Consider the following 21,444-nt stretch of genomic DNA (forward strand, 5'->3'; position numbering starts at 1 on the left):
TCCAGGGAGAAATTTTTATTTGGGATTCTTTTACTATTTTAAGTACTTCACATTTACTTTGAAAAGGAGTCAAGTGCACATGTTTAATACTTGGTTCTTGTGACTTACATATGTTGGTACACATTGTACGCTTTGGTGTGCATGCTGCAGCTTAGGGTGCATGAGTGTGCCTGTGGCTCTTCTGTGTTACATATTTTCTCATATGAGTACTTATAGCTAGAGGCTCCAGGACTTTGTGTTCCAAGCATTTTTAATTCTTAGTGCCACCATTGAGGATAGTCTTACTTAGATGGGAAGATATCCTTGCTTGTCAGCTTGCTTTGGGGCCATTCAAAAATGATGATGCCTGGGTGCAGAGGGGAGGAGGTAGGGGATTAAGCTGTAGTGTGTACACGTACCAATTTCCCACCAGGAATGTGAGCATTATGAACTACACACATGCACTAATAAACTAAACCCCACCCCCAAAATAGTGATGCGGTAGCATGAACTTTTTCTTTCCTTTCTCATCACTGCCGAGGGTTAAGGTCCCTATATATTGCTTATTCTGCCTATCCTTCTATTCACTCTTTCCAAAGTAATGGCATATATGAATCTTTATTGTTTAGCCTTTGGGTGGGTTAAGCCTCAGTAGTAGAGGTTGGAAAGAAAAGTGAATGATTGGTGATAGGACAGTATGTGGGATAATGTTTTTTGGTTTTATTTTAATAACTTTCTCTTTTATAATTTATTAGTGATAAAAACCATTAGGAAAACTCAAGTGAGGCATTGTTATTTCTTAAGGACTGGTGAAATTGGGAGATGTTTAAGACTTTTCCCCTAGATGCCTAGAAGAGAGAAATAGGATTGGAGGGAGCAATAAGAAGCCTAGCACAGTGGCTGTCAACCTTGGCTTCCCCTGGGATATTGAGGTTCTGATTTAATTGGTCAGGGCTATGGCTTGGGCACGGGAACTTGTTGAACCTAACCCACTTGAATTGAATGTTTCTTCAAGACTGAGGAAGGACCATTGGCCGAGAGAAGAAAACTGGTCCAGGAGTGAAAAGAACCTGGGTTTCATAGTGTCTCCATTTCAAATTCTCTTCATTTGCAATAAGTGGGACTTTATTGTATAGGGTAAATATGGTACAGTTGGATGTTCCTAGGATATTTGATACTTTTTAAGACTTGGGATTATTCAGGTTTCTGATTGGTGGGAAACAAAAGAGGCAGAAGTGGATCTTCAGCAGTTGGAAAGAATGGAAAAGATTCACATATTAACAGTAGTAATGATGAAACTTCCTGGGTCAACTGTACTTATTTGACATTGTGATACTTGCACAGGTTGCCTGTGATTTGCTTCGAAGAATTATTCGCATCTTGTATCTCAGTAAGAGACTCCAAGGACAACTGCAAGGGGGAAGTAGAGAGATAACAAAAGCTGCTCAGAGTCTCAATGAACTTGGTAAGTCTTTTTGGGATTAAATAGCTAGTAGGAGTTTAAAGATTTTTTTGTCACTTGATGGGTTGACTTTATCAACAAATACTGAACAAATTTTTAAAAATTGGCCGTGTACAACATTGTTATACTTTTCAGAGGGGCTAAACTTAATTGGCTTCTTAGAAATGCCGTTTACTTTTTGTTTGTTTGTTTGTTTTTTGGTACCGGGCATTGAACTCGGGTCCTTGCACTTGCCAGGCAGGCGGCAGAACCACCGAGCTGAATCCCCGGCTGTTTACTTTTCTTTTTTTTTTTTTTGGTACTGGGGATTGAACTCAGGTCCTTGCGCTTGCGAGGCAGGCGCCGGAACCACTGGGCTAAATCCCCGGTCCCCGGCTATTTACTTTGAAAACTATTTTCCACATACCAGTCTACACATTTGGTCATCCCTTCATGATCACATGTCACCCCTGCCCCTAATCCTGGTAACCACTGATCTTGATCATTGTAGCTTTGCCTTTTAAAGACTGTCGCATACATGGAATCATAAAGTGCATGAGGCTGGCTGGATTGTGGTCAGCAAAATACCTTTGAATTTATCCAAGTTGGTGGATGGACCAATAAATAGTTGGTTACTTGTCATTTGTTGGAATTCCATTCTTTGGTGGTTGAACTGTAAATTGTTTATTGGGTCACTGGCTGAAGCACGTCCTTTCTAGTTTTTGTGACTAGGAATAGAGTTGTCAGACATATGCATGCATAGGATTTCATCTGATATTTTCACTGTTTTAAAGAGAAATATCCAAGAAAAGTGATGGTTTTTAGTTGACAAATCTCGTGTTGATGTTAAGCCTAGATTTAAAAAATTTCTTTATTTGTTCATTATTTTCTCAGACATTTAGAGCAGGCCCTTGACATTCGAGAGTTCATTGTTTATGGTTTGACTGTTGATAAGCTGACAGGGCCCATGATGTAGCAATTCATTATTTTTCAGGGAAAGTTTTGAATAGCTAGTGAGTATGCATAGAAATGCCTAATGTTTGTATTTTAATGAGACTTTGTGGTTTTCTTCTTTTGTCTGGGTACTCAAATTTTTCTGAAGTGGATATTATTCAGTGGTATTTGTACTTTGATAAGTTAGGAAGGTCTTTGATTTTACGTATCTTAAATATCAAGAACTTGCTTCCTCTTGGTGGTGTGTTTGGAGGGTATTATAGTTATGCCAAAGTAACATCAGAAAAAAGGTGCATTTCGTGTTCTTTCTGAATTTTGTCTTTGATATTTCAATTAGCCATGCTGTAATGCTTATGCTATATTTTTACCGATCAAAGAAATGTAGTAGCAGTCACAAATCATTCTTCAACAACATTTCAGTTGTGTTATGCTCAAATGTAGGCTTTGCCTGGGCTCATCATTGGGAATATATCTAACTTCTATTAAGAATGCTGGGAATATATTATATCAGAAGTTAATTTTGAAAGCAGTGATTAAAGCTACAGTGTGCTCTAAACATAGTGTAAAAATCTTAGTATTAGGTATTGTAGTTTGGCGCTATCTTTCTTAATTTCTGCGTTCCAAAAATCTGTTATTTACATAGTTACAAGTTATTCTAAGATTTATTGTATGTTTATCATTAAAAGGTAGCTACATTTTCTGTTATGACTTTTAACATATACAGATGCTCTAAAACACATGGTGATGTCTTCTATAGGCACATTATCCTTCCAAACTTTACCTGGAGGGGTTTTTGTTGTTGTTGTTTTGTTTTGTTTTGTTTTTTTGGTGTGGTACTGGGTACTCAACTCAGGACCTTCATATTGAGCTATATCCCCAGCCTTATTTTTTAAAAAATTTCTATACAGGGTCTCCCTAAATTGCTAAATTTTCCAGTCTGGGCTCAAACCTTGTGTTCTTTCACCCTCAGCCTCCCAGAGTGCTGGGATTACAGGTATGCTACCTGAATTTGTATAAATAGTTAAATGTTTAAAAAGTTGTTGAGAAAATGTGGTGGAATTACCTTGAAGTGGATGTATTAATTACAGTTTTTAAAGTTATACAGATTATGTGCTATGTAATATTTTCAAAAGCATCATTTGTTAATTTTTTACCATTGTAGTTCAGTCTTGTCCAATCTAGGCATTGAAAAATAATGAGCCAGTAGGAAAATAAATTTTCTAGTTTTGGAATTAATATTTTAATAAAATAATGACTTTGCAGTCACTGCAATTCAATATGTACATTAAATGACATTTTGGTGATTGGAACAGCTCTGAAATTATCAGACTATATCAACGTGGTTCTGGTTGTCCCCATGTAACTGAACACAATGGATTTACCCTTAGTTAGAGCAAAGCCAATAAGTACAACCAGGAGATAGAATGAAAAACTGTTTATTACTGGCAGCAGGTGGGGGGGAGTGGAGATGACTCCCCAAACAGTGTCCCCTGGAACAAATGAGGCAAGGAGATTTTATTGAGATTTAAATGACACATAATAAACTGATTTATTGAAAATACATAACTTAGTTTTGACATGCAGCATCACCAGTAACAAAATCGTGAACCTTAATTGTCACCCTCCAGAGTTTTTTTATATCCCTTGGTAATCCCTCCTCGGGGATTTACTTAGCTACCTTCTATCACTGTAAATTCGTTTCCACTTTAAAGAACTTTATATAAATGGATGCATATGCTATGTGTTTTTGTTAAGCTTCTTTCAGTCAACTTATTTGAAAATTCAATAGTATGTGTATCAATAGGGGATTTGTGTATGTATTATTTATTATTATGTGTTATTTATTTATGTATGTATTTTTATTGCAAACAAGTTTTCTGTTGATATATCACAGTTGCTTATCTGTTGATGGACATGTGGGTTATTCCTAGTTTTGGGATTTAGAGATCAAGTACTCTGAACTTTCACATGCAAGTCTTTGTATGTTTTTATTTCTCTTGGAGAAATACATAGGAGTAGAGTGTCTGGATCACATGGGAGGTGTGTATTTAACTTTTTAGGAAATAAGTAATTTTTTTCAGTAGTTGTGATACTTTATACTCCAAGTGTTAGTGCATAAAAATTTCACTTCCCCTACATCCTTGCCGGTCTTTGTTATAGTCTTCTGAACTGTAGGTTTTCTCATCGGTATGTAGTAGTATCTTGTTTTACTTTATGAAAAAAGCTTCTAGAACTTTAATAAAAGAGGTTAGCAAGGCTTCAGTCAATATACAAAAATTAGTTATATTTGTATATACTCTTTTAGCAGCAAACAATTGGAAATTGAAATTCAAAACTCATGATAGCATAAAGAATATGAAATACTTAGGGATAAATTTTACAAAAAATATGTAAGACCTATGTATTGAAAAGTATAAAAAATTGCTGAGAACAGTTAAGACCCAGATAAATACTGTATCTTAGCTGTAAGTTGGAAGATGATATTATTTATTTAGATATTTGTTCTTTCCAAATTGATCTATAGATTCAACACTGTCACAGTCTAAATTCTTGAAGGTTTCTTAGAAAATGATAAGCTGATTTTAAAATTCACAAGGACATGCAAAGGACCTGGAACTTTAGAATAATCAGAGCATTTTTTGTTTAGTACATGTTTATAGTGTATACTACATTAAATGTAGATCTTCTATATACTTTGAAAACCAATTTAAGACATAAGAATTATCATACTGGGGGCCGGGGATTTATCTCAGTGGTTCCTGCCTTGCAAGCACTAGGTCCTGAGCTCGATACTCAGTACCAAAAAAAAAAATTAGCATAGTGTTTTGAAAAATAAAGATCCTAGCAAATGTTTTGTCCTGAAACACATAAGGAGGTCTTCAGGAATCTCTCCTGACAAAATCAGCATTTTCCTCAAGTGTTAATTTTGAAAGTTGAGGTAGGAGGATTGCAAGTTCAAGGCAATCTAGAGTGAACTGTTGAGACTCTGCCTCAAAAAATAAAAACAGTGCTATAGGTGTAGCTCAGTGTGAAGGGCCTGGGTTCAATCTCTAGCACTGAAAAAGAAGAAGAAAGGAGAAGGAATAGGAGGAAGAGGAGGGAGGATGGAAAGAAGAATGGGAAAGAGGGAAGAAGAGGGGATGGACAAGAAAGAAATGGGGGCGGGGAGAAGAGCAGCAACAGCAGCTCTGGATAAACTTGAGAAGTAAACTAATTACCAAAGACACAGACCATATAATTTAGACAAAGACTTTTCAGAGCAGGTGTTGCCTGTAGTTACTGTAGAAACATCTTCATAAATCTCTATGTTCCATCTTATTCTGAGCATTGTGCCTTCTTGTAGTTGTCATTAAAATAAATTAATCACGGAGTATTTCCCTAGATAACCAACTTGGCCATTCTGAGTTAAACAGTATAAAGTGTTTGGATTTTGGAGAATGGTTTGCCAGGTATAATGATTTCAGGAATTATTTTGCAAAGTGAAAGAAAATATGTTTCTTTTACCATAATTAGTATATAAATAGTATAGATCATCACCCTGACCACTGAATACATTTTCAGTTGTGATGATAAAACTATATCCATTTATACGCGACAGAAGAACTTCTGACTCATCAGCAATTTGGAATCCTTAACACAGAAGCTAAAAATAAATAAAACTGAGCCTATTTTAATGAACATGTTCCTCAGAAGATCATGCCTGCCTGTTCTTTACGTAGTGTTAACATGAAGAATTCTATTAAGACGTTCACATGGAACCCTTGTAATGTAGCCCTAAGGTAATTCAGATTTATCAAAGAGTTGTTAGAAAAACTTTTATATTATTCTTGGATTTTCTATACACAAAGTAATGAAGTATACTGGCACTGAAAAGTAGAACCTACCTAATCTTCTTACATTAGTAGACTTAGCCAAAGCCGCAATGAAGAAGAAAGCTGGCATCCTTTTATTTATTTTATGAAAAAAATAAAACAAATTTTTGTAACCAAATAAAAGACCGACAGTAGTTATTATACCGTGTACCCTATCTTCAGAGTAGTTAGTAGAAGACATAAACCAGCAAGATTCTTAGAAAAAAGAAACAGAAAATAACACAGTTTTTTAGTGAGCCAAGATAAATTATTAGTATAAATTAAACACATTAGCTGAAGTCCTTTTAAAAGAACATTCCACAAAATAAGCTTATAGTTCAGAGACACTTGCATATATTTATGATATGTTTCAATTAAAAAAAATTAACAGTGATATATACTAAAGCAGAAAAGAGGTTGAGAACTATTGGTTAAGCGTCTATACAAAAAAATAAAATTCCTTAGAGCCAAGAAATTGAAAGTTTTGGTAATTACTGAAGAGTCTTAAACTGAATATATTATTCTCAGTGATAAATGTTCCTGGGAAGGCTATATTGACTAAAATATGCAACCTTCATAAGCATTATTAATCAGTCATATGAAATAGCACATAGAACTGCTACTGCCAATTTGAAATATATGGAAAACGATCTGAAGTTTACAGTAAGTGAGCTGCTTGCTTTTGTCTGGATGTTATCCTGAATATTTGACACTGAACAATGAAAGATAAAACCAATAAACCAGATCTTAAATGCTGTATCAACTGTTAAAAACAAATTTTGGTTCATGTTTAATTCAATCAGTGTTAAAGAAAAAGATTCTGTGTGAGCATGCGATTTTAACATGGTTATCTTTGTCATGAGCAAACCCTAACCAGGAGCCTTTCTGACCATTTGGCTTTGAGCACAGTGTCGCCCCCATCTGGTACTGGACCCAGTCACATAAGCAGTTTAGAACACAAATCTACATCAAACATACTTGCTGAAAATATTTACCCCGTGTCATTAGATGGTAAATATAAAATAAAATGCACGTTAAATTCTCTATGCTAAAGTTGTTGCAAAAAACTATGTATGAATTAAATGCAGTGAAGAAACTATGACCTCAGACCTGTAAGATAAACCTAATTTAATACTGGAAGCAGTTTTCTGATATATTTAAAAATCTCTTCTGCAAACATACAATTTAATAGGATTGAAAAAACTTTCTAACATTTTCATCAACTACAGTATCTTATAGACATGTCCAAAAATATTTATTAGTTCAAGTTAGTGGGTGCCTATCGTTGTGTAGCAAATTTATGTAAGTCATTTTCCCTCGCCTGTGCATAAATCGGAAATATTTGCAGATAAAAGTTTTATCATGTTAAGAAAATATCATGGCTACAATAAGAACGTCAGTGTATGAAACAAGTACGCTATCCCTTCCTTCCACAATATAGAGATCATAAAATGCTGGAATGATAAATTTCATTTTAAGAATGTTATCTCATGAAAGATGAAGTTAATATATCATAGCTAGGAAATAAAAATGTAAAGTTCAAAAACTAGCAAGTAAGCAATAAAAATTGATGAAGGGAATAGTTTCCAATACACTCAATTGCCTTATTACAATTTTGGTGTTTATGCTTTTAAAAATGACCTAATAACTCAATAAAACTAGTAGCACAATAAGTGTCTACCATTCAGTCCACAATCACCACATAAAATACATAAACATGGCATATCCTGTGTAACGTACATTGATACATAATATTTAGGTTTTTAGATGCGGTTATATAAATCAAAGGTCATGTTCTCATTTTCATTTAATTTACATTCATTTGGATTTTTATATGTAAGGTAGTCTAATAAAGTGGAATAAATAATGCTATTTTTACCTTTAAAAATGACAATGGGACATTTAACAGTGGCAACAACCTCTTGCCAATCAGTTAAATACTGCCACTGAGTTATGGAAAGAATAAAGCATTGATGGCTTAAGAATCTGGCTCTAGAATCAATCACATTTTTATAGCTACACAGACATGCAATCTTAGGATCTAGTAGGATGTCAACTGAAAAGAGCAGGGAACTTTCTGGGTTGTTCAGTGATTCATCTTCAGTATCTCAAACAGCGCATAGCACATGGACTAGACATTCAATGAATATTGGTAGAAAAGATTACTATATTCATCTGATTCTTAAATTTGTTTAATTTTTCCAAGAGAATGACACAGTTTTTTTATGATTATTATTCTGCAGCAAGTGCACAAGTCCAAATAGGAAATCACTGCCTGGCATGGTGGTGCATGCTTATAATCCCAGCACTCAGGAAGCTGAGGTAGGAGGATCACTGTGAGTTCAAGGGCAGCCTAGGTTACATAGTGAGTTCGATGCCAACCTGAACCACAAAGTGAGACCCTGTCTCAAAAACAAACACAAACAAACAAAAAACAGGTGGGAAATCTGGGAGTTTTCTCCTACAGACATCATCATCATCATTACTGTTAGCATCAACTTTATGCTTAGAGTATAGAAAAGAACAAACCTAGAACTTCTCAAACATAAAAACTACTGTATCTGTTCATTTTATATCAAGTTTTGAGCATGTGAAGCTTGTATCTGCTGATCCCTAATCGTTTGATGAATAAGTGAATCATAAATAATTTTCATAAACAGAGTTTCCATGAAAGTACTGTTTTGTTCTTTTTCTAAACAGAAAAGTTGTCTTCCTTCATTCCCTATTTGTACAGCAAGTCAAAAATTTTTATTAAGTAACCATAAAATAACAAAAGATCCCTAGAAATAAAGTTTTCATAAGATAAAATGTGCAGATATAGATCCATTATATTGTTTCTAAAAACTAAAAAACTTACCATTACCTATTACTAATACTTATTAAATTACTAATATAAGGGTACAAGCTTCAGGCTAATCACAGCTTGTGCTAAACATCTGAATCATACAACCAGCTTTCTGTGATTTAACTCAAATTTTACAAAAAATGTTTCTGATTATGATTTTTTCCCATTCCATCTGCACAGAGAAACAATTTATATTGCTTCCAGTCCAAATAGTGTATCTTACTGCAAATTAATAAGTTAGTGTTCTAGAGTCTAAACCAGTCTCTCATGAACTTTGTTAATATTAAGAGAAAGATAAAGCATTAGTGTAGATTTACAGAATAGGGAAAATTTCAGAAGGATGATTTATCATTATAGTTTGGGAGAGATTCCATCATCCCTACTCTAAGAATCCCATATTCCATTTGCTTTCAAAAGTAGAATGAGAAGAATGCCTAGCAATGAGAGGGGAGAGGAGAATGAAGAATCCTTACTGCCTCCGTTGAGGACTTCAGTCTAAAAGCTGGGCTGTTATGGGAACCCCATAGAAATCATCCCTCTTTTAACTTTATTTTATTTTATTTTTCCTCCCTTACTTTTATAGCTAGTCTTTTTTCATCCTCTCATCTTAGTTCTTATGTATTATTTTAAGTCCAATTAATGCCTGCTTTAGAGCAGGGCAATAAAATATCCATAAACAACTAAGTCTCATTGCTAGTAAAATTAAGTTTCAAAACCAGAAAAGATGAATCCTAGATTATGATAAATTTATAAGATGCACCAGTTATAGTGCTGCATACCTGTAATTCCAGCTCTCTGGGAGGCTGAGGTAGGAGGATTACAAGTTCAAACCCAGCTTGGTATCTTGGTGAATTATAGAGACCTTGTCTCAAGATAAAAAAGAACTGGGGAGATGTAGCCAGTGCAAAGGCCCTGGGTTCAATCCCCAGTACAGCAAAAAAAGAAAACACAACAAAAGAAACCCCAGAAACTTACTAATGTAAAATACTGCCTTTTGGTAACCAGGAATCTCAAAAATATCTGATAAATATTAACACGTTAAAAGATTAATTTTTGAAAGCTCACAAGCCACTTCTAACATGAGTAGAAAAATGAAATGAAATTAATAAAATCATAGCCAGATATCATATTACTTAACCTCAAAACATAGTACTAAGCTGTAGTTCCCAAAACAGCATGATACTGGTATAAAAATAGACACATAAACCAGTGAAATAGAATGGAGAACCAACCCAGAAATACATCCATGTATCTACAGTGAACTGCTCTTTGAGGAAAAGGACAGTCCCTTCAGTAAACAGTGCCAGGAAAACTGTATATGAGTATGTATGTGAAATACACACACACACACACACACACACACACACACACACACACACACTGACTACATTTCTGTAGCTCAACATATACAAAAATCAATTCAAAATGTATTAAAGACCTATATAAGTAAGACCTGAAAGTGAAACTTAGGAGAAGAAAACACAAGAAAAACACTTCCAGACATTGGTATAAGCAATGAGTTTTGAGGGGTAAGATTTCAAAAGCACGAGCAACAAAAGCAAAAATAGACAAATAGGATAAAAAGCTTCTGCATGCAAAGGCAACCACAGAATGAACAATCTTCAAAATAGAAGAAAATGCTTGGAAGCTATTAATCTAACAAGAGATTAATATTTAGGACATGTAAGGAACTCAAAAAACAGAACAAAGTCCCTAAAAAAATGAGTAAGTGATTTGAGTTGACATTTCTCAGAAGGTGAACAAGTGGCCCACAGTATAAAAAAATGCTCAGCATCACTATCCATTAGGGAAATGTAAATCAAAATCATAACGAAGAATCTCCAGTTAGAATTGGCTTGATCAAAACAAAACAAATGCTGTTCAAGATGTGGGGAAAAGTGACTTACACACTGGCAAGTGTAAATTAGTACAATGGAAAACAATATGGAGGCTCCTCAAAACACTAAAAATAGAAATAGAATATCCAGCTGTCTCACTACTGAGCAAATATACAAAGAAAATACAATCAAATTCTTTATTGTAACACAATTCCCAACAGCCAAGATGTGGAATCACTTGAGGTCTCCACGAGTGGGTGAATGGTTAGAGAAAATGTGTCATATGTACACAATGGAATGTTATTCGGCCCTAGAAAATGAAATCCTGTCATTCAGTGCCATATGGATGGGAACTAAAAGCATTATGTTAAAATAAACTGGGCACAGAAAGAGAAATACCACATTGTCTCATATGAGGAAGTTAAACATGTTAATTTCATAGAAGTAGATAGTAAAATAGTGCTTTCTAGAGATTATGGAGGGTGGGGGGAGACAAAATAGGAGGAGGTTAGGAAATGGGTACCAAAATTCAGTTGGATAGGAGGAATAAGTCTAAGATTGTAGTATTTTGTACAGCACAGTAGAGTAACTATACAAAATAACTCTCATATACATTATAAAGAATTAGAGGAAGTTGAAGGTTCCCAACACAAAGAAATGATAAATGTTTAAGGGGAATAGAAATATTAATTATCCTGATTTAATCTTTACACATTGTGTACATGTGTCAAATTGTAACATAGCCCCATAAATACATACAGTTAAAAGCAATCACGAGGGCCGGGGATTTAGCTCAGTGGTTCCGGCGCCTGCCTTGCAAGTGCAAGGTCCCAAGTTCAATCCCCTGTACCAAAAAAAAAAGCAATCACGAGTAGAGAACAAAGGTCTAAATGAGTTTCTCAACAATTCCGGGAAATTGGCATGTAAGGAAAAAAACCTAAATTCTGCATAGTGCAGGTTTATATCTTCCATGTTGTCTCTACATTTAAATATTCAAATCCAGTAATACCCAGTGGAATTTTACCATTCGATAACACTGAAGCAAAGGGTACATTTAGTTCTTCCCCAATGGTTGTATTCTGCGGTAGGTGAAGGTATCTGTTACAGGTGCAAAACCTGATGGAACTCCAAAGGAAAAGCTAGAAAGTGCTAATGTAAACTGTAGAAATACAGCACTCTCTTTTTTTTACAACTACAACTTTGGATCAACAAGGACAAAGCAGAAAAGCAAACCTATGACTCAGTCTGATGCAGAAATATTAATATTAAGAGAACCTTTTCAACTTTCTAATCACGTTAAGTGTTTTGAGACACCAATTAGAATTGTCATCCTCAGGTTTGCAATGACCATTTACCCAGCTATTAAAAATATTCTAAAAATTAATAAACTTACAAATTGTATGGGGACCATCTTTGAATGGGCTAATGATAATTGAAAAAGGGAGTTGGTGCAATGAAAAAAATAATTTTTTCCAAGTACTTTATGGTGGGTTTTTTGGGGGGGGCGTGTATTGGAAATTGAATTTGCACTTGGCAAGGCTGGTGGCAGAACCACTGAGCTAAATCCCCGGTTCTCAAGTACTTTATGTTATCAGTGATCAAGAAGTTATTTTCCAGTATGACCCACTTAAATTGTCATCTAATCTAAAGACTTTCTGGGTTCAGAATGTGGCTCAGGAGTAGGGTATACACAAAGCCTTGTGTTCAGTCCCTGCCAACACAAAAATACAGATTCTTCTTGAAAAAAGTCAAATCTATACAATGAAATTTAATTCTACAATACACATCAAGTAGTTTTATTTTTAAATCATTACATAATGAATAACCACCTACATGAAAAAGTACAATGAGTAAGTCTACCTTAAGATAATTCACCTTATTCTGTCAGTAATGCTATGATTTGTATTTTCATTTCCCTAACACCTATTGATTTTGAACACATTTACCATCCATGTATCTTTAGTGATGCATGTATTCAAGTCTACTTGACTTTTTTTTTTTTTTTTTTGCTACCAGGGATCGAACTCGGGTCCTTGCACTTGTGAGTCAGGTGGCGGCACCACTGAGCTAAATCCCTGGGCCTTCCTTATACCTTTTTATTATATTTTATTTTTGGTCTTTTGAGACAGGGTCTTGTTATATAGTTCAGGCTGTCCTTGAGCTCATTCTGTGTGGCTCAGGCTGGCATTGATCTCACAGTGACCCTCTTGCCTCAGCCTGTGCTGAGCTGCCATAATGGCTTTGTTGTTGTTGTTTTTTTGTTTTGTTTTGTTTTTTTGTCCTGTACCTTTTTAGACCTTGTTTACTCAATCTCTTGTTCACTTTGTTTCCTCTTGCCTAGAGTCTACTAAACTTTAGCAGGTCATACAGATAAAACCCACTGTAGAAATCCCAGCTAACTTCTACCTTGGGCCATTAAACAAGCCCTCTGTGTGATACAGCTGACTCACAGCCCTTTCTTGCTGCCCCTGTACAACACAAAACAGCTAGAGCAGTCATCACCCCTTTTCCCTAATGAACATTAGGGTCACTTCTTTGGAGGAGAAAAGATAACAGAAATTAATAAAACCGGAGTTAGGATCCTATCAGGCAATAAAGACAACAACCCCCAAATAGAGTTGAGAAGCCCAAAATGGAGTCTGCTGAGTCATGAGGGTCTTACAGAACCCTTTGCCAGGTGCCCAGTGGCTTGGTGAGAGCATCCCCAGAGTGTGATCAAGTAGGCCATTGGCTCAAGGGGGTATGGACCTTGCATGGGCATAGTGTAAACCCTGCGTAGATTGGACCCTAAAATATGTATTGTCTCAATGGGTAGAAATTATTGCTTTTACAACACCCTGAACACCCTTTGTAGGCCCCTTAAAAACATCTACACATGGTCAGGGATGTAGCTCAGCTGCGCAGCTCCTGCCTGGCAAACTTGAGGCCCTGAGTTAGATTTTTGGTGCGTGCGCGCGCGCGTGCACACACACACACACACACACAAATCTACACAAAGAGCCCCGGTAGATATCCTATTCAGAACCCCCTCCAGGCTAGCAGGAGCTTGATTTCCTTGCCATTCTCTTTTCTTTTTTTGCCTTTATATCTTAAATAAATTTGCTTGCACCATACATCCTTCATCTATAGTTCCATTCTTTACTGTGGAACATGACCCCAGTGTTCTGATATCAGGCAGACCTTGAACTCACTATAGAGCCTAGGTGGCCTTGAAGTCACTGTGATCCTCCTGCCTTAAGCCTCTTAAGCTTCTAATATTGTGAGCACTTGTTACAGCAGCAGTAAGAAACTAATACGTACAGCATCTGTATCATGTCAGCTACCTGGAAAGAGGATTATTTGTTTTAGAGGAAAGACAATGACTAATCTTTGGAAGTTCTTGAAAAGATGTTAAAAGTTAAAACAAAGCAAAACACCCAGAGAACATTTTTAACAAATGCATCCTAGGGCCGGGAATTTAGCTCAGTGGTTCTGACGCCTGCCTTGCCAGCACAAGGTCCCAAGTTCAATCCAGGTACCAAAAAAAAGAAAATTGCAAGCTGAGCATGGTGGTGCACATCTGTAATTCCATAACTCGAGGCTGAGGCAGGAGGACCACAAGTTGGAGACCAGCTCTAGCTATTTATTAGCTTAGTAGGACTCTGTGTCAAAGTAAAAAGGGTTGGGGATTTGCTCAGTGCAAAGGTGACCCTGAGTCCAATTCCCAGTGCTTCCCTACCTAAAGATCACATATATCTAGGGTTACATGTTTTCGTTATTTTATAAACAAAATGTTAGAATAGTGAGAAAATCCATATCGGTTGCAGGGGTCCTGTACTAAACATTGTTCTTGTTTTGTTTCATTGAGGCTCCACAGAGCCCTCTGAAGTAGAGGTAACCATTTTACGGAAGGACAGGCAGAATCTGAATGAGACCAGCTGGCACTCTCAGGATCATACTGGAAGAAGAAGGGTTGGACTTCTTTTACTTTCTTTTCTTTTTTTTTTTTTTTAATTAAATTCTTTTATTGGTACATTGGAGGTATACAACACAATTACATTTCTCATTGGGAATTGTACCTTTACATGATGCATCTTGGTTCTTATTTTTTCCCCATTCCTAGCCCTCCCTTCACCCCCTCTACCCTTCCCTATTTACAAAGACTTTATTTCCATTTTTTCCATTTCTCATCATTTTTCCTTTCCCTTCTTTCCTTTCCCCTGCCCCTCCCACTACCCCTACCCCTTTGGACCTTTTCTTCCTATTTTGCATTATTAATTATTCATTCTAATCATTGGTACATTTTAGGTATACAATATAATGACATTCATCTTTGGAAATTTGCACCTTTACATAATCTCTCTTGGTTCTTATTTTTCACCCTTGCCCAGCCCTCCCTTCAACCCCTCCAGTCCTCCCTATTTACAAAGATTTTGTTACTGTTTTTCCGTTTTCTCATATTAATCCCATTCCTTTCTATCTTTTCCCCTAGCCCTCCCACTTCCTTCCCCTTTGTGCCTTTTCTTCCTATTTCACGTGACCTATTATACATTTAGTCCTTATTTACACTTTCAGTTTCTCACACCAGAGAAACTATTTGGTATTTACACATGTGTGTCCTATTTATTTCACTTAAGAGTATCGCCTCAATGTGCATCCACTTAGCTATAAATGTCTCTAATTTCTCATTTTTTATGGCTGAGTAGTACTCCATTTTATAAAAAAAACCACATTTTCTTTATCCAGTCTCCAGTTGATGGGCATTTGGGCTGTATCCAAGTTTTAGCTATTACAAACTGTGCTGCTATGAACATGGGTGCACATATATCACTGTGGTATGATTCTTTGAATTCTTTGGGGAAGATCCCCAGCAGTGGAATAGCAGGGTCTAATGGGACTTCCAGTCCTAGTTCTTTGAGGTATCTCCATACTGATTTCCACAGTGCTTGCACCAGTCTACACTCCCACCAGCAGTGGAGCAGGGTTCCTCTTTCCCCACAGCCCCGCCAGCATTTGTTATTGGTTGATTTCATGATAGCAGCCATTCTTTCTGGAGTGAAGTGGAATCTCAACCTTGTTTTCCTTTGCATCTCTCGAATGACCAGTGATGTTGAACATTTTTTCATGTGTTTATTTGCTATTTCTACTTCTTTGTGTGAGAAATGTCTGTTCATTTCAGCTGCCCATTTGTGGATTTGGGTCTTTAAATTTGGGAGGTCTGATCTTTTTAAGTTCTTTATAGATTTGAGATAGTAGACCTTTGTCTGAGGTAGAGCAGGTGAAGATTTTTTTCCCACATTATGGGTTGTCTCTTCACGCTGCTGGTGGTTTCTCTTGCTGTGCAGAAAGAAGCCTTTTAATAAGAAGAGATCCCACTTGTTGATTGTTTGTGCTAGTTCACAGGCAACTGAGGTTTTGTTCATAAAATCTTTTCCTACACCGATGTCTTCAAGGGTTCTACCTAACCTCTGTTCCAACTGGTTCAAAGTTTCTATTTTAATATTTAGATCTTTAATCCATTTTGATTTTAATTTAGTGCATGGTGAGAGATATAGGTCTAGTTTTAATCTTTGGCAAGTTGAAGCCCAATTTTTCCAGCACCATTTATTAAAGAGGCTATCTTTCCTCCAGTGAGGGTGTTTGGCTCCTTTATTGAAGATGAGATGGCTGAGTGTGTCTGGCGTTGTTTCTGCATCTTCTCATCTCTTCCACTGGTCCTCAAGTCTGTTTCTTTGCCAGTACCATGCTGTTTTTATCACAGTAGCTTTGTAGTAGAGTTGCAGGTTGGGGATTGTGATACCCCCTGCCATGTCTCTGTTACCTAAAATTGCTTTTGCTATTCTAGGTCTCTTCTTGTTCCAAATGAATTTTTGGATTGTTTTCTCAAGGTCCATGAAATATGCTGCTGGGATCTCAATTGGAATTGTATTAAATCTATATAGCCAATTTGGAAGTATGCCCATTTTCACTGTGTTAATCCTTCCTACCCAGGAGCAGGGGATGTCTGTCCATTTTCTGATATCATCTTCAATTTCTCTTTTCAGAGTGCCATAGTTTTCAGAGAAGAGGTCTTTGATTTCTTTGGTTAGGTTGATTCCTAGGAATTTCAGTTTTTTGGATGCTATTGTGAAAGGAATTATTTGCCCTATTTCTCTCTCAGTGAGTCTGTCATTGGTGTAGAGGAAAGCTATTGATTTTTGTGTGTTGACCTTGTAAGCAGCTACTTGACTGAATTTGGTTATTAAGTCTAGAAGACTTTTGGTGGAGTTCTTGGGCTCTTCTATATAGAGTATCATGTCATCTGCAAATAATGACAATTTGACTTCTTTATTTCCTATCTTTATTCCTTTTATTTCTTTCTCTTGTCTAATTGCCATGGCTAATGTTTCCAGAACTATATTGAACAAGAGTGGTGATAGTGGACATCCTTGTCTTGTTCCTGATTTTAGTGTGAAGGATTTCAGTTTTTGACCATTTAGTATGATATTGGCTGTTGGTTTTTCATAGATGGCTTCTATTAGTTTGAGGTAGAGACCATCTATTCCAAGTTTTTGTAGGGTTTTTATCATAAATGCATGTTGGATTTTGTCAAATGCTTTTTCTACATCTATGGAGATAAATCATCTGGTTTTTGTCCTTGGCTCTATTGATATAGTGTATTACATTGATTGATTTGTGTATATTGAACCATCCCTGCATCCCTGGGATGTATCCCACTTGATCAGGGTATATGATCTTCTTGATGATCTTCTGCATTCTGTTTGCCATTATCTTATTAAGGATTTTTGCATCTATGTTCATTAGTGAGATTGGCCTATAGTTCTCCTTTTCGGTTGAGTCTTTCTCTGGTTTGGGGATCAAGGTGATGCTTGCTTCCAGGAATGAATTTGGGAGTATTGCTTCCCTTTCAATTTCATTGAAGAGTTTAAACAGTAGTGGCAGCACTTCCTCTCTAAATGTCTTGTAGAATTCAGCAGTGAAGCCATCAGGGCCTGGGCTTTTCTTAGTTGATAAGTTTTTAATTACATTTTCAATTTCATTGGTTGATATTGGGTTGTTCAGAATTTTTAGGTCTTCTTTGTTCAACTTTGGTAATTCATATGTATCTAGGAACCTGTCCATTTCTTCTGTGTTGTCCATCTTATTGGTGTATAGGTTCTGGAAGTAGGTATTGATGATCCTCTGGATTTCTGCTGGGTCTGTTGTAATTTCACCCTTTTCGTTCCTAATTGCATGGATTTGTGCCTTTTCTTTCCTTTTTCTGACAAGGTTGGCTAAGGGTTTGTCAATTTTGTTGATTCTTTCAAAGAACCAACTCTTGGCTTCATTGATTTTTTGTATCGTTCTCTTAGTCTCCATTGCATTGATTTCTCCTCTGATCTTTATAATTTCCTCCCTTGTATGAGCTCTGGGGTTGTCCTGTTCTTTTTCTAGAATCTTGAAATATGGCAGAGAATTTATGTTTTTTGAAATACAGCTATAAATAAAGGATAATATAAAACTGAAGATGAGAGAAACAAAACCTGTATATTGACGAATTGGTCTCCATTTTGACAGTACCTTTGTGAGAAAATGTCTTTCCTAAATATTACACTATATTCAGGCCGGCCATGGTGGTACAGGCCTGTAATTGCAGCACTCTTGAGACTGAGGTAGGATTGTTGGGAGTTCGAAGCCAGCCTGGGCTACACAGTGAGTTCAAGGCCAGCCTGAACTACACAGCAATACCTGTCTCAAAAAGTACACTCACACACCTTGACTTTCAAAGACTCGGTTTTCCTTACGTGTATATTTTTCATTCAGTAGTATACTTTTTATTCTTCTACAGTATTTTGGTGACTATCAGTAAGATCTTCAATACAACAAAGGAAGTGTGTTGTTTTGTGTTGGTACCTAATATTGAACCTAAGCCCTTTACTGAGCTGCTTTTCTAGTACCCTCCCCCCTCATTTATTTTTTGTTTTGAGACAGGGTTTCACTGAGTCACTAAGGCTTGGCTCCAACTTCTGATCCTCCTTCCTTAACTTCCCAGACTGCTGGCATTACAGGCTTGTGCCACCATGCCTCACCGTGGAAGAATTTATATAAGGCTTGCTAAATGCAGCTTTTATTTTTTATTAAATGGATTCAGCTGCGTGTGGTGGTATGCAGCACTCAAGAAGCTGAGGCAAGAGGATCCCCACAGGTCCCAGGCCAACCTGGGCTTCATAGTGAGTTCTGGGGCAGCCTGAACTACGTCTTGTGCGACCCTTTCTCAAAACAACCAAAAAATGTATTCAGAATAATTAGTTTAATTATGTTACTTTTGAAATTAAATACTGCCACTGTACTATTCTCAGTGGTTTAATAATGTGTCTTGTATAGCCTTTTAATTTGTAAAATTGTATCAATAATATGTGCTCATTATGAAAACTAGGAAATATACACATTAGCTAGATTTATTATCAGTATTTTTGGAAACTAAACTTCAACTGTTTGCCTATACAGTACATTGCTATATTTATTTTCCATATCATTTTGTACTTTATGGACATTCTTCCACGGTAATAAACATAAATGAGTCGTCATTTTAATGGCTGATGCTATGGTTTGAACATTGCTTTTCCCCTCAAACTCATGCTGAAGTTGGACTGCCATCCTGGCAGTGTTGGGAGATGAGGCCTTGAGCTGATTGTCTCCTTCAGAGGAGTTAATTCCTTCACTGTGGGTCTGGAGCTGTTACTGCAGGAGAGCTTTGTCATGGAGCGAGGCCACTCATGTTCAGTCTTGGCTTTGTGTGCTCACTTCTCTATCTACTTCTTGGCCATGCCCTATGTCTTAAGTATGATAAATATTTATTATACTGTGTATGTATAAGGGTTTGCTTAATTTTCCCAGTAGTAATGTCAAAGAGCATACACTTAGCTTTGTCAGAATTAGCTCAGTAGTCATTAGTGTTTAAAAATTATTTGCCAAGGACCTATGTCAAAATTTGTTTTTAAATTTATCCTGGTTTGCACTTGTTTTTGTTGTTTGTGGTTGAACAGTTTTGTTTTTCATTGGTGAATTACTGTTCGTTTTCCAAGTATTCTTTATATAATAAAGATTCCTACATTTGTGTTTTTATTCTTTAATTTTCATGATATCTAACTTAAAATCTTTTCTAATTTCACTTGTTAAACTTAATGGATGGATTATGTTGATTCCTTACCAAAGTATTATAAAAATCTTCACCCCTATATCATTCAAATATTTTCATGGTTTATTTTTATCCATATGTAACTTCTTATGGTATAACTTGCTCAAATAGCAACCACATCTCACAACTCCAGGCAGTACCATTTACTGTTCTCTCGGATATGATTTGAACTGTGCTTCCTGGAGTTGTGAAATTCATTGACCCTAGGAATGGATAAGCATTTCACTTTATTTTTCCATAGTCCCTTTCTTTTCCCCAACACCAGTTTTTATGTATCTCATTATTTCACAGTAATTCTTTTATTTGCCTGAGTCTTTTATGGACTTCCTGTTGTAGTTCAGTTTTCTTTGCATTTAAATTTTCCTTTTTTAAATGTTGGGATTACATTTTAAATTATTTTACTTATTTTTTACTTACAACTATTTGCAGCTAGATTTTTTCCAGTGCTTTGTTTTTTGTAGTTTTTAAGTAGGAAACAGACTCAAATATATATATCTTCCATTTAGTTTTTTTTAAAAAGTCTTTATCTAACTTGTTGGTATATCTCTAATCCTGCATTTGAAACATATTGCGACTTTACTGTAGTTTTTCAATTTGAATTATTTTCTATTAAGTATTATATAGTACATTAAGTCCCATTGAAGTGTGTCTGATTGAAGATTTGCTATGATCGGGGCATGAAAATGAATGGAATTGTACTTTAGGAAGAGAAAAATGGAAATTACAGTGGACCCTTGACTTATGAACTCGATTGGTTCCTGAGGGCTGGTTGTAACTCAAGTTGGCTGTAAGTCAATACAGCTCTGAGTGTTAACTTGGGTACACGCTATAGATAACAAGAGGCAGATGGATCTTCCATTAACATGATTAACCTAAGCTGTTCTTGTGTCAGGCTGGTCGTAACTTGAGGGTCCACTGTATTGGTAGCCTCTGCTATGGTTTTGCACTCCATGGTGGTCTAGGTATTAGGGTTCAAAACTATAAAATGATAGAAATAGAAAGTGAAAATGTTTTTTAGATTCCCTCGGGTAGTATTTAAATCTAGAAAGATGTGCAGTGGTCTTTTAGATTGGATTGCAATTTTGGGGGGCCTGGAGAAAAAAGTGACTATAACCCGTTTTCCTGCCTTATCTCTGTCTGCTTCAATATTTATAGTCGGTTACCAACCAAATGGACTTGTTCCCTGGTCTCATTTCTGTGTAAATATTTGGTTGTGTCTCTGCCTGATGACGGTCCCTCTTGCCCTAATGCCATCAGCCAGTCTCATCCCTCAGTAAAAGTTCATTTCCAGGGCCGTTTCTTTCTGCAGCTTTTGCTCCTTTTCCTTTGAACCCCATTACGCTTTGTTTGTACTTTCATTATCTTTTGCCTTATGATAC

General features: G+C 36.2%; 1 protein-coding gene across 6 annotated transcripts in view; it reads left to right on the plus strand.

Moving 5' to 3' along the window:
* The window catches only part of Cog5 (component of oligomeric golgi complex 5), a 316,280-nt gene that overhangs the window by 38,544 nt on the left and 256,292 nt on the right, over positions 1-21,444 (plus strand). For all 6 annotated transcript variants that reach the window (XM_087206494.1, XM_087206496.1, XM_087206495.1 and 3 more), the window contains exon 6: positions 1,324-1,444. In XM_087206494.1, the coding sequence (XP_087062620.1) occupies positions 1,324-1,444 (121 nt within the window). The remainder of the gene's footprint in view (positions 1-1,323; positions 1,445-21,444) is intronic.

This window comes from Heterocephalus glaber, unplaced genomic scaffold (genome assembly GCF_053883595.1).
Source record: "Heterocephalus glaber isolate CG9 unplaced genomic scaffold, H.glaber_assembly_v1.0 deba00000676, whole genome shotgun sequence".
NCBI lineage: Eukaryota > Metazoa > Chordata > Mammalia > Rodentia > Bathyergidae > Heterocephalus > Heterocephalus glaber.